The sequence below is a fragment of the Buteo buteo genome, chromosome Z (genome assembly GCF_964188355.1).
Source record: "Buteo buteo chromosome Z, bButBut1.hap1.1, whole genome shotgun sequence".
NCBI lineage: Eukaryota > Metazoa > Chordata > Aves > Accipitriformes > Accipitridae > Buteo > Buteo buteo.
This window is the reverse complement of record NC_134204.1, coordinates 37,237,450-37,251,987: the sequence shown is the minus strand read 5'-3', so window position 1 is coordinate 37,251,987 and position 14,538 is coordinate 37,237,450. Positions and strand designations below refer to the sequence as shown.

General features: G+C 35.9%; 1 protein-coding gene across 5 annotated transcripts in view; it reads right to left on the bottom strand.

Annotated features, from left to right (window-relative positions):
* The window catches only part of CNTLN (centlein), a 199,485-nt gene that overhangs the window by 81,605 nt on the left and 103,342 nt on the right, over window positions 1–14,538 (bottom strand). For 3 of the 5 annotated variants that reach the window (XM_075021816.1, XM_075021818.1, XM_075021819.1), the window contains one exon: window positions 13,220–13,345. The exons of the other annotated variants lie outside the window; for them this stretch is intronic. In XM_075021816.1, the coding sequence (XP_074877917.1) occupies window positions 13,220–13,345 (126 nt within the window). The remainder of the gene's footprint in view (window positions 1–13,219; window positions 13,346–14,538) is intronic. 5 annotated transcript variants of the gene reach the window in all.

The window sequence follows — 14,538 nt, the reverse complement described above, 5'->3', positions numbered from 1 at the left end:
TTTTTTAGGACTGCTCCACAAATTTCCTATTTTACAATTAGATACAACCACAAGCTTGATTTAAAAAGCAAAGAAAAAATAACAGCAAATCATTTTCTCCTTATAAATCAAGTAGTTACTAAACAAAGTGAAAGAAATTACAAATTTACATTGCGGATTAGGTTAATTATCTTTGCTATTTCAGATTACAATACTGAATAGCACAAGTGTCTGAGCACAACTCTTTTCCCAGTAGGGAAATTCAGCAATGAGTGTATTTAGGCACTGGAGAAGAACAAACCTAAAAAATTTTGGCAACAGTCCACTCTGCTTTGTAAAGCAGCAACATAGAACACAGAGGATGCTTTCAGTTTACCATTTCACAGGTCCCTTAATGACAACGTATCTGTTGACAAGCAGGGTGCTTTCTAGTTCTCGTTTTCATACTATGTAAGTTTTTGCTTGAGCAAACAAATAAAATATATAGTATATGAAGTTTATAGACTAGCATTTTTTGAGGAAAACTGATTTTTTTGCTTTTTTAAAATCAAAACTTCCAAATTCTATGCTTTTAATTAAGTTTATGTGTTATTTCAGTCAGCATCTCATAAACATGATCTCTCTATTATGTCGATTACACAATTAAAAAGCCTCAACCTTCTAAGCATTTTACAAGAAACAGATTTTAAGCTCCATTTGTACAGGGAAAAGCTAGAAACTGAAGTTCATTCAGAGACGATACCCCTGTACAAAAGGAGAAATATGATGTATGTAGGTACCAAAGTACTGGTAAGCAAACCATATGCAACATCAACAACCTCCCCTGCCGAACAAGTAAGGAATGAACAAGGAGAAACTATGCAGTCTTGTAGTTAAGGTTGATGAACCAGGAGAAGAAAAAAAAAAAGAAAAAGAGGCCTATGAAAAACCCTAACATAGACAACAGAAGTGATTAAGGTTCTAAATTACATACATACAGAAATGTAGAACTCGAAAGGAAGTCTATGGTAATCATAATAGGAAAACAAAAAACTTTTCTTTGGAAAAAAGTGTTTGCTCTATAGACTCAGAGAAGATAGACCTTTGAACCATAATTCAAGAAGGAATGATGGGATTTGAATACAATGGAAATATGCAGGTCAAGAGGAAAGTCAAACAAACCAAAGCGCTAGTATAAATTGATCACTTCCAGCTCATGATAAATTCACACCTTCGCAGCTTTTCTCCTGACAACGAGAAATACACATTCATGCTGTATATTCATTCTACTATGTAATTCAACTTTAAAAAAGGGAAGTTCTTAGGATATAATTTAAAGCAATAGAGAGATACCAGACATGACCTTTGTGCAAATGTTTATCAAACGCTGTGAAGTATTCTGACAACTTACACAATCTTTTATATTGATTTGTGGAGTTGGTGAAACCTTGCAGGGTATTGAAACTCCAGAATTCTGCAAATAAGCTCTTAAATATTAATAAATTGATGAAAAAGCTAGAAACAGAAATAAAATCTCTATAAAGTTCACTGTGTTTTAAAAGAAATTAAAAAAACTGCTCAGAATTGTCTCTGAAAATTCACATAAAACATCTTCTAGCTGTATACATGAATAACCTTAGGTAAAGGAGATTCATTACTAGGAATACCTATCAGCAATGCAGATGAAAAGAAAGTAAGTAACCACTCAGTGTTAAACTTCATTAAGTTTCAGTAAACTCAAAGTCTAAATTCTTATCTGCAATGGTAATACTAACACAGTGAGCCACTTCTGAAAGCTTGCAATGTTGAAATTGAAATTATCACTTGGCCTGTGTCTAGATGCATTCTTTACACAGGATCATTTCAATCAATTTGGTTTCAATTTTTTAAGCTGAAAAGGTAAAAACATTTTCAAAACATGGTAAACAACCCTTTTCTGATGGCACTGGGAAAGTCTTTTCAGTTCTGGTTAGTTTATAGTCAAGGTTTCTAGAGTCCTGAAGAAGACTGTATAACTGAAAGATGTACCCAGAAAATTTACAGTAACGCCATACCAAATTTGCCGATAATGAAGGTTACATAACTATGAGTGACTCACATGATTGCTATTTCTAATTTTAAGAACAAGCACACTAATCCTGTATCTATTAGATGAACTGAAAATCTTATTTAAAATATGTATTCAGCTCCCACATACACTTTTCTGCTCAGGACCATTTCTTAAAGAGGGAGGAAAAAAAGACTGGTTTTGCAATGTGCTTTAAAGAGTAAAAAAACCTAGTGGACTAAAAAAAAAATCCAGACTTTATGACTCCTTCCAGAAAAAATGCCTTGCTCTTATTCATATTCAAATGTTGTATTTTCTAGCAGCTTTGCTAAGTTTGAATGATACCCTATCAGATGGGAGAAAAGTGACTTAAAGCCATACAAAGCCTGGAAACTCGTGTACTGCTTTTCACCTTTATGCAGACCTGAAATTGCCTCATGGTTTTGAGCATTCTGCATAGAGAGGTTATGCTGCTTGTAAGTATATCTGGTAGAATCTGACTCTATTGCTTCAGTAATTCTTTCTCAACAATCAGCATTTCCTTATCTGGTTCCAAAAAAAGTAAAAAACTCAAAGAGACCTTCTAACAATATAACCTACTCCAAAATACTTTTAAAGGTTACTCTGTTGACAAGTGACAGTCCAGGCCAGCAGCAGCCTTAGATGCTCTAGATTATATGGTCAGAGAACAACCTCCAACTCCTTCCTAGCCAAGAAGCGGCCACCGAGTCCTTGAATTAACAGGAATCAGCATCCTAAATTAGCAGGAATCTATTGGCACTTCTTGGAAGACTTGTCAGTATCTTCTAATGTGGCAGGTCAGAAGTAGAATCATGTCTTTGTTTTCACATCCCAAAACCAAACTCAAAGTGTTTTGTTTACTATCAATGATTTCATGAAAGTCATTCTTCTTGCTTTTAACATATATATACAAAAGGCACCAAGAGGAGCAGGAAAGCATACAGCATCCTGTTTTATGTACCAAGGCCTCACTCTGACCTCCAACTATGATTGTCACAGTCTCGTTTGGCAATATTGAAACAAGGATAGTGAGAAATCAAGAGAGATCAAATCTATCCAGCTAATAGTTTATGCTGGTATTGCATACATTTTTAAAGGTACTGACCTTGACCCACAATTATAGTATCTGCTCTTTCCAGTATCATACAATATTCTGAATTCTATTTTATGGCAACATAACACCTTTGATTACTCCTCCATTATTTAGTTATTTTTGTAATACTCACCCATTTGGAACATAGGAAGAGGTAGCATAATAAAAACTGTGCTACAGAATCAGTTTTACCAAAGGAATTACTTCTGATTTCTTTTAGATTACAGCTAGGCATCAGCAAGAAATGCTCTGTAACAGTTGCTTACTTATCAAGTTACTAGAATAGGTGAAATGCTTGTACCATCTGCATATAAGCAGGGCTTCTGCAAATTATACGTTCTTGCTAGAACAAAATTTCCTAGTAGTCATCATTTTTAATTGTCAGCAGTTCTAAAGATACCATCAGGAGCCCTCACACAGCTCCAAATCTAACTTGGGTCTCAATGCATAAGTAAAGGTAATTCAGAAAGATAGCCTGAACTATAGCATAAACTTTCTCTCTGCACTTACCAGTTTAAAGGGTTCCCTCCTCAAGAGTTGCTGACCCTAGGTTAACCCATTGCCAGAGGACTCTAGTTAGTCCTCTAGCAAACCATTGCCTCCTGAGTAATACACATCCCATAAATCAGCCATTGCTCATCAGCAGCTTTCCGCATTCACAGGTAGGGGCAGCAGGAGACTCCTACACTCCTCTGCATACAGATAAAAGGAATTAAGAGACGATGCTCATGGCAGTCTAAAATAAACACACAAATAAACAATAAGACTTTTTTTCCATTTGTCCCAGGGAATTTTATCTGGAAAATAAAACCAAGCAGAGAATCTCATTTCTAATAGAGCTGAATACATAAGAAGGAATAACCCACTGAGGAAACTGACTCCTTCCCAAGGATTACATGTTGTACGACTGCAGCAGGATGACTCTTTGGAGAAATAAGCAGAACCAACCACAATCTCCTAATGCATACTGTTGCTGGTGTGGACAGATATCAGGGGGTTAGTACAGGAGTTGCTGCAGTTGGGGAAGCCTTCCTCTGAGTCCAAGAGGTTAACTATTGCCTTTTCAAATGTTTTCCTCCAGAGTCATGGAAGATTGTTTAAGACTGGAAAGCCAAATTAAGAAGAAAATCAGACAGAAAAAGACTGCTGAGCAAGCTTTGCATGCTCTTTACCTGGGTCCTTAAAAAGGGACAGTAATGTTGCTTATGACAGTAACCAAAATAAGTAAGTTTTAAAGACACTGGGTCAAAGTAGTGCCAGGGAATTTTTTTTTATCCAAAGCTTAAGCCGAATAGCCTAAACCCTTTCAAGGAAAATGGGATAGCAGAAGCAGCTCTGTTTTCTTCCCCTCAGAAAAGAGCCTGAGAAGAAAGACAGCAAATCAACACAGAAAGGTCTTCTAGGTAAGCAAAACTGAATTGTACTCTGTTCAAGAGTCTTCAAAAAGGTAGAAATTCTACTCTGTAAAACCAGAGTAGAATGCACAAGCACATTACACATACTTTTGTAACAAGTCCATACAGAAAACATAGGAAGAGGCTGTCATAAATTAGGGAGTCTGATACATCATAACACAAACACTGATTTTAATTTTCTATTACTCAAAAATAGTTTAGAGTCATGAAAACGAAGCTAGGCAAAAACTTTATCCAACTTTTACATGTGAAATATTACTCTGACAGAAATTCTTCACTTTGTTCCTATAGCATTATGATTCGAGAACATTTGCCTGCAGTAAGGGCAAAATACACTCTTTTCACGTGTCTGTATATTTATGTGTCAACTGACAGCCTTGGGAGGTGAGAGTAAACCTGGGAGCAGGTGTTTGATCTAGACCGTGTGAGAGAACAAAAACCATTACATATGTCTGGGGATAACGCTGCCAAAAGAAGAGTAAAGCAAAAAAGTACTAGTGTTACTTACATTTTGTGAACATTCAAACTATTCAGAATGATTTACTGGAATTCCTTTACAGGAAGAAAATTGTAAACTTACAGTTTACACAAAGAAAGTTGTAGACTTAATTAACCAAGGAAATGGAATATTTGACTATAGAGTCATTGAGCTATCTATCTTACTTTGTCCATTCACTTCCCAGAAATATGTCTTTATCATTCTTGTTTCCCAATTCAGTCACTTATAGGATGGATGAAAATTGCAGGAAGCAATATCTGTTGGTGCTAAGTAAAGTCTCTCTGATTTACAACCCACATTCAGGAGCAAAAAAGGATAAAAGCAGCTCCCCCACACACCAATCCAATGTTTGTTCACATAACAAAAAAGTGAACAGTGTCATAGTTGTCAAGAATGAGTTTTGAGATATATTTCAAATTAATAGTCACTCAACCAAAGATGCACTAGCGACTAAAATAGTTTCAACATGCAGCATAACCTTTAGCTTGCAAAAGGTTGGCAGAAACCCATGTCCAAAATTTTACCTATCACTTAGTAATCTTTTATTTGTTTTACTGTAGCATAAGACCCAGATGACTGATCAAAAGGTGTTTAAAAAAAAGTTACATTGTGTGAAATTTGCTTATTATTTTAATTTTAATTTTTTTCATTCCTTTATAACATCAGAGCAGTATCATAAACAGTGTTTACCTGTACTTAGTTCACAAAGAATTCAGCCTGAAGGGCCATGACAGGGGTACCAGTGTAATCAACATAACCCAGAGAAGCACACAGGGTGAGGACTCCACTGCATGAATATCAAGAGAGTTTTATTGTCCCATCAGTGCTTTTAACATTTATATAAACCTCAGATCACCAACACACCAAAGTCTCTATTACCTACAGCTTGTTTTTAGTATGGAGCTAGTTTCCAATAATGCAAAGTAAGGATGCAAATCAATTTCTTAAATTATTTCTTACACTGAAATATTTGAGTTTTAGGAAAATTTGGAAGATTCCATGTTTATTCTCATGTGACTATGTTTGAAAAAAGCAGATACAATAATACTTCTTAGAAAACACATTCTGAACTCTTTACAAATTAGAAAAAAATCCGAAAACATTAAGATAAGTTAAACTTTTTGTATGTATATGCACATTCTGCCTCATGCAGCAAAAGAGAGCCAAGTAGCTCATCACAAAGATCATGCTGGGCCACAATAAAGGTCCACTTTGTTCCACATTGGAGTTTCTGGAATTCCAGAACTGTACACTTTAGGAAAGAGTTCAAGGGATAAGGCAAGAATACATAAACATTGCTTAATAATTTTAATTTGAAAATATTATTTGCACTCTTTGAAGAAACTTAATGTGTCTACTTCTTTGCAAAATTCAGTTATTGAAATTCCAAAGCTGAGATACACCTAAACTTGAAAATTTGCTATTTCCCTTCCAAAAGCAGTACCATGCAAGAAAAATGGAAAACTAGCCTTGTATGCTGAATTGAGCTGTTGCCAGAAAGCACCAAGCAGTGCTGCCATTACCAGAATTCCCAGGAATGCCATAGGAGGTGTTGGAGAGAAACCTATATTTATCAGTTCCTCATTACTCTTGTAATATAGCAGCCTGACAGCTTATGTTACTAGCTTTGGTGTTACAGATTGTAGGTTCATAGGCTTCTTACTATGAACATTCAGTACAGTTCAACAAGACACACTTAGTACTTCTTTATTTTTTATATATACATAGGCTGATAAATCAGATATTTCCTTCTAAATGCTGAAGAACTTTTGTCTAGGCAATAAAGATAAGAAAAAAACAGCACTCTCGCAGGCAGTGTGCTTACCAACAGTACAATATTTCATTTCTGTAACATTCAGATAATCTACAGAAATCACTGTGATTCAACAGCAAGGCAGGCAATACTTCTATGCAAACAATACTACGGGAAGCTAACTTAGAGTCACTACCTTTCTCCAATATCCCTCTGCTAGTCTTGTCCCTGACGATGCCCAAATTTTATCATTAATGCAACTTTAATTCTGCCTTTCCCTGCTTATGTATTTTGGAAGAATGTTTAACAGCATGACTGCATGTTTTCAGTATGACATCGTTTCGTCATGTATGAGAAGGCCCTGAAGTACTACAGGCTGCTTATGAAGATTTGATAACACCAATTGGATTTTGAACTAATACCCACAGACAAGAAAAGTCTGATTAAATATGGAAGAAGAAAAGAAAAAGATCAATCCATCTGATTTCCAGAACCACAGCAAGCTCCCAAATTTGTCTGTTAGCTAGGACACAGGAAATTACAAGATCTGGTGGACACAGGCAAGAAAAGTTCTAGAGACAAGCTTAATAATTAAAGATCATTAATCTCATCATCCCTGACGGATCACTCTCACTGGAAAACAACAATATATTTGTTTCAGTTAGCTGACACAGTGCCTTGTGAAAATGTAACTGGAAGCTTGCTAGAAAAGCAAAAATAATTCTCTTCACAAAAGGTGGCCATGTAAGTTAATTACGCAAAAGCCCCTAAATGACTTCATGTGGCATTTACAGTTCTGACTTCAGTCCTTTGAAAATGTCTTTTAAAAACTGCACCCTGTAGTACAACTAATGGTGCTGTTCTCTTATGTTTTAAATTATTTGTGGTGGTTTTAGCCAACAACTTCAGTGTTTCAAGTTCTCACACTTTGAGCCTGTCATTTCCACTGAGCAACATTCAGTCCAGTCAGTAAGCGTGTACCTTTGTTAGAACTCCCTAACACCAGCTGCAGAATCTAGGCTCTAATCGTTTTCAGTGGAACAAAAGGTGGTATTTTAGATTTAGCTATCTTTTTATCCATCCAAAACCTAAAGAAATACCTATACATCATTATTTTAACTATATTTGGCTTTGCAGTATAGAATTACTAATTGCAGTAAGAAGTAAACAAGAGGCCTGAGACATTAGATTTAACTGTTTTGCAGTAAGAAGCCTGCTATGTCCCTGCACTCCTAAAAATGAAGAACAGAGAGATTACTCTACAGAGATAGTACCTATGTCAGAAGCGCTATACTCTGTAGGTGACACTTTTTAACACTGATGTAGCATGAATGTGCTTTGCTCCAAATTAATTTTGTACACAACATAGCTATCAAGTGGAACAAAGAAAAAAATTACTGTGGTATTTGGACATTGCACACAACAGAGGTTTAAAAACTAAAAGTCTCTGATGACCAGATATTTCCTGGTTAGCCAAAGAGACTGTCAAGGTGATAAAAACTGCATTTTTTCAGCAGGTCCTGTAGAAAAAAGAAAAAAAAAAAAAAAAAGAAAAAAAAAGGCACATTCAGGAAGCAGAGAAACTAATAAAGCCTAGGCTTGTGTCTCTTACTGCCACCATTCCAGAACGGTAAATTTAGCTTTCCTCCACCATACCCATTCTGATTAGCTAGAAATGGCAAGAGGCATCACATGCTGCTGCTGGTCCCAAGTTAGGGGGGACTGTGAACTGGCTGGTGAGATGCCAGTGGACAGGGTATAGAACAGTTGCTTTGACTCTACAAAGAATAAGGAAAGAAGAAATCATGAGGTCTTGTTTTCCTAAAAAAGCAAAGTTAATAAAAAACCTTTATTAAGTAGCTGCTATAGCCAATTAAGGATGCTACCAAGCTTACACTAACTCCACATGCTTCAAAGATCCAGAGCACATTTCCTACATGGGAGGACATGCACAACTACTCAGGCACTCAGAGTAAAGAATGACTACCAATGGTTCTTTGAATGATGTGGCTATCTCTTTCACTTTATACACATTTCCTCCTTATCACTAGCTGTGTATGACCACACCATACAGACAATCAATTTCCAGTTAGCTGTGAAGATAATGACTTATGTTATAATGTCTTACGCTGAAGAATGTACTAGGTCTAATAATTCAGTGTTGCTTTTATCAGTTACAAGATCTCCTACAAAGTAATCCAGAACAAAAGATGTAAAATTGTAAAGCTTCCACCATAGTTTATACACAGTCAAATATATCTTTCCAAGTCTGTACATAAAGGCCAAAGGGACAGGGTGCCCCTATATTTCAGCAGACAAGAATTTAATACAAAATGCCAAAGTATTTTCAATTAGCTAGCTTGCAATCAAGTAGCAGTTCAATTGGACATGCTACATACTAACTTATCCTGAATTTCAGCAAAATCCAAATAATATAGATAAAAAGATGAACCTAGCTAATTTGGGAAGACAATGTCAAAGGACATATATGTCAATACAATTCTACAGAAAGTTACAACATTTAGCACTTAATAGCCAAGATTAAAAATAATCCATCTAAAACTGAGAACTATACTAGATTTATAAATATCTGTGTGTATGTTTATATATGTATCTATAAAAAATTATCTATCTGTAAAATGATATGCCTATTTTCATTGAAAATATTCCAGTTCTATGCAGCTGCTAGATGCTGAATCTCAAAGCACCAGGGTCACACAGCTGAATAAAAGAAATTTCAATTTTTTTATGTTACTAGATCTTTCTCTTGCAAGTTTTCAGCAGTTTCATGCAGCTTAAATAAAAATATTGTATTAATACAAGCATGGGTCACTCTCTTCCTCAGCTAAGTGTTAACTACTGTTTGAATTCTGCTATGTTTTTCGGTCTGCTTAAGGGGGAGAAAAAGTGAACAAATAGCATATTTTTCTTAACATAGAACATGAACATCAATACAATACTTGCTTCTGTAGCCTCCAATAACATGGTACTTAACAGGAAATCACTGCAACATAACACAGGTATTGCATACTTCATAGGGAAAATGACCCAGATTGAGAACACCAAAATGGGACATCCTAGCAAAGCTGTGGAATTGTTTTCATTTGGCCATTAGCATTAATAAACACTTCAAAGAATACTTAGGGAATTTATTTCAACTACTGCTTTGTGCTCCTGTTTGTAACTCTTCAATTTTGGCATGAGTTTACCTGGTAGCTGCCATAGGATTTCTTAAGACAATGAGTTGCGACTGTTTTCTTAGCTACTGGTTCATTTCTCAAAGTGAACTTAAATTTTGGACCTTTTTGTTTTAATAATAAAGAATTTAAAAGATGAGATTTTACAACTCAAATCAAAAATTCAGCTTTCAATCCACATCATACACATGGTGGAATATAATCTGATATTTGTTGTGAAGAAGTAAATAGTAGGAGGTTTAATAAAGAAGTCAGGTAAAACTATTACCAAAAATGGTTTCTATAAAGTCAGAGAATAATTATTCTCTAATGCACTTAGTACAAACATAAATTATATTAATAGCAAAAACCCCTCTTCCTTCCAGGGTAATGTTGGGAAAATCAAGAGAAAGATATGCATAAAGCATTGAGCACACACTGAATAATCACAGATTACTGATTATTAAATTTTATTATATTTTACTAATCCAGTATGGGATTGTAGCAATATAGAGATACTGTCTTTTATATGCACAAATGGCTCAAATTTATACATCATTAATTGTAGATACAGCCCATGGCTCTGAAACATATTTCATTATTAACTGCAAAGTAATACAACATGCACATACTATTCTTTACTAATCAAAAAGTTGTATTAGTGTCCAGGTTGAAAGGTGCACAGTGTTTAATAGTTAACATGAAAGTCAAAGCAATCCCTGCCTGTGATGAGAAGAAAACTACAAAAGGAAGGACCTGACAGAAAGTAGTGGCTGACACAAGGACTTTCCACCAACTTCAACAGGATTTGGAATTAGGCACCACCAGAATAAGTGAATTCCCAAGCAACTCCAGTTTTTCCGGACTTAAAAACAGATTTCATAACTTACAAGCAGATTATTTAGAGTGTGCTAATACTGGTAATGACTGCACTTTGGAGCCTGGGACATGCATCAATAGGCTTTCCTTGGTTTTACCCTATACTTTATTTATTATCCATCTATTTTCAGAGCAATGTACATGCAAGTTAAAGACATTTTGCATAGGAAAATCTTCCTTACAGGTAAAACAACCAACCAAGAACAAATAATCGTGTTTTCCTAACGTTAATTCTCTCGCCTAATCAGAGACAGAAGTTAAAACAGACTTAAACCAAAATAAAATCCATACACTGACACTCTTCCTTAAGCAATGCTGAGTTGGATTTGGCCTACATGTGTTCTATATCAACTTAAGCTAACAATCAGTAGGATCTATCAAACTAAGTGCATCCACAAAAACTACGGGCTAACCTGATTTACTTACACTGCTTGTAAAATCACACATAATTAATTGGTACAACTCTGTAGATCACATCCTTTACCCACACAGCTTAGGAAAGAATACATGCAATATAAAGCAGACCTATCCACAGGTCTAAAAAGTACACCAAATTTAGTATTGACTTTCTTAAGAAAATGGGCTCAGAACTTGAAATGCTGACTTACTTCAACCAATTAAAGACAGTCATTATTTAAAGACAGACGTTGAAGGCAGATATAAAAACCACAGGATTTATGTATTCATTTCTTCCTTACTTCAACTACCAATAAGCTACATCGCCCAAAAGGAGTAAAAAGCACCTAAACCCAGACAAGGAGTTCACCTTAATGATCACAATGGTGCACTGGCTTCCTACCAAGTACTATGCAGAATTTAAGAACTCATTCTGACTTAAAAAATCTGTATTTCTAAGAGCTTAACTGTTTGCTCATGCCACTTCACCACAATCTAGTCAAGGCCATTGATCTGCAATGTATTAGGCATAAGCGTGCTCCCCATAAATGTGACTGGCACGGGAGCTTTAGAAAAACAGTCCAACTGTACCAACCTTCAGGGTGTGCACAATACATAAGCAATCTCTCTTTCATGGCTTTGTGTGAAAAGGAGAGGCTTATGTTACTGCTCCTGAGTTAGTGTTGCCTATGGTGCATGTGTTGATTGGTGATGGAAGGAGAATTATAACTGCAATTACGTGTATGCAAGAAAGTGCTCTTCCCTACATAAAAATAAAAATAAACAAAAGAAGTACATGTGATAATTTGTTGTGATAGTTTCAAAACAGCAAACAAAGATGTGACAATGAAGTGACAAGAACAGGCACACAATTGTAACTGGCGGATATAGGAATACCCCATGCAACACAGCTACTGGCAATATTGTATGTAATACGCTAAAGCAGCTTATGGGCAACCCAAGGACTTATATACTACAAAACAATTTGCTGTTGAAATTCTGTGATAGCAGCCTTCATGGTATCTCCACAAAATCGGTTTACACTGTGATCCATTGGGAAAACACATTTTCTTTAATGCTGACAAAAACAAAGTCTGAATAAAAGTTTCTATGATGTCTTGATTCTTCAATAAAAAAAAAAAAACAACTTACAGAAAGTGTTAAATAGCAGCAAAGGGCTAATTATATCATACTAACTTCCTTTCGTCTAGTATAAAAGGACATTTTCTTACTTTGCCTGGCTGAGTATAATAGCCTATGAATTATGAGATCAAAGTTTTCTAAAGTAAGAGTTTCCTTCACCAAGTTTTACACTTACTACAGCTAAAAGAGCTGTGTGAAGGGATCAGCACTAAACCCAAAGGACAGGCTGTGCACAGCAAGAAAGAAAGCAACTCCCTCGTGCTTTTTGCAGGTCACTACCAAGGACCATGTTAGCAGATCCACACCAGACCCTTAACAGGCAGCTCTGCTGCTACCAGTAATTAGCTTGGACAGCTCTGGCTCCAGGAGTAGCAGCAAGGCTACACCATAATGAGCTCAGCTGGGATTAGCAGGACAGGGCAGGGAACCAAGAGAGCTGAGGCATTCTGCATTGCGTATGTATCACAGAGATCAAACAAGGATGGCTGGCTAGGTTATCCCCTCACCACCTCATTCCAAAAATGAAGCACGGCAGTGTGTAAAATACAGGCTAATGAAGAGCGACACCTCCAACAGATGAGAGCCACATTAATTAACACAATCCCTAGATCATGGAATACAGTTTCTGTTAGTGCTAGCAAACTTGTAACTTGTCACTGATTTAAGAGGAGGGGATAAAAAAAAAAAAAGAGCTGATGTTTTCCTTTTCTGCTTTTGGCAGAAGGTTTTATCTTGGAATTTTGCAAGGAATTCCTCTTATGTGGCCTGCAAAGCACTATCTTCAGAAAAAAAGAGCAGAATGTTTCTTTATGTAAACACCATTTAAGAAACAAACTCACTTTTCAATCAACAGCTTTTTGTGTTCCCTTTTGAAAAAAGCCAGTTCATTCCACACAGCATCAGAATTCTCTTGACAAAGCTGATGGGTGTCTGCATGCTGGTATCTGCTTTTACTGCTTTCAATCCTGTTTATGAGTAAAAAGAGTTTGTTTTCAAATTTCTACATGTTTTAGGACCACAAGAATAAAAGTATCCTTGCTTTCAGAAAACACAAATTTTAAACTGCGGCATCTACTTAATACAAATCTTGTATGACATATGCATTCTGTGAGGCATGAAACCTTAAATGCTGTGTAATAGAAAAGTTCAATTACCTAGTTGCAGACAGGCATCGTGCTAGTATGGCACCAAGGCTCTCAACTGACATGTGGCAGAGCAGTGTCACCCACATTCATTCTGTCAACATTCCTTACAATACTGGTATGAGAAAGCAGAGGGTGAAACAGTCACACAATCCCTTGCAAAAAAATGGGAGACCCATCAGGTCCCCTAATACCCCTGCAAACCAATCTGCAAGTTAAACTAATGTCCACTCTAAATCACACTGTTGAGCTACAGTCTAATAAGACAATAAGCTCGCTATGGATAAGATGATGCATCAGGAAAAAGCATACTGAATTTAGAAGCACAGAAAAAGAAAACAAAAATATTTCACAATTTTTCTGTCATTACAATATTTTTATATACTCTAATAATGCAAAAGATAAAAACTGTATTAAAAGATCCTTTATAAAATGAATTTAAAACTCTCTGCAATCTAAATTCCTACTGGACATAGAAATAAACTCTCTGAGAATGTGGTAACCTCTTAAGGCTCCTATCATCTTTGCAGTCACGTACATCAGTGGAAGTTGTATGTACACTGACAGGTGGATTAGGTGCCATCAGCTGCCATCTCAATAACAGATTCTAATCTATGAAGAATCAGAAAGAATGGAGTCCTCCATCACTTACATAGGATCAGAAGTGCCACATAAGTACCTGATAGTGAGTTCTTAATGCACTATTTACATTACACCAGAGATACAAAGCTTTTTGAGATACCAAAGTAACAGTGTAAGGCATTACCATTTACAGACTGTTTTTATTTGTGTCTTGGCTACTGTACTTTGTTTAAGCATATTAAAAAAGAAAAACAAACCTCTTTTAGTATGGTGGGTTCATACAGTTCTGTTCTGATGACAAAAATTATCAAAATCCTGTAATTTTCAGCTCATCTTAATTATAGATGAAAAAATCAGATGAACTAATAAAGATTTAGTATTACACCTTCCCCAGTATCTACTTTTGCTAAATACATTCCTGTCAGGACGGAAGC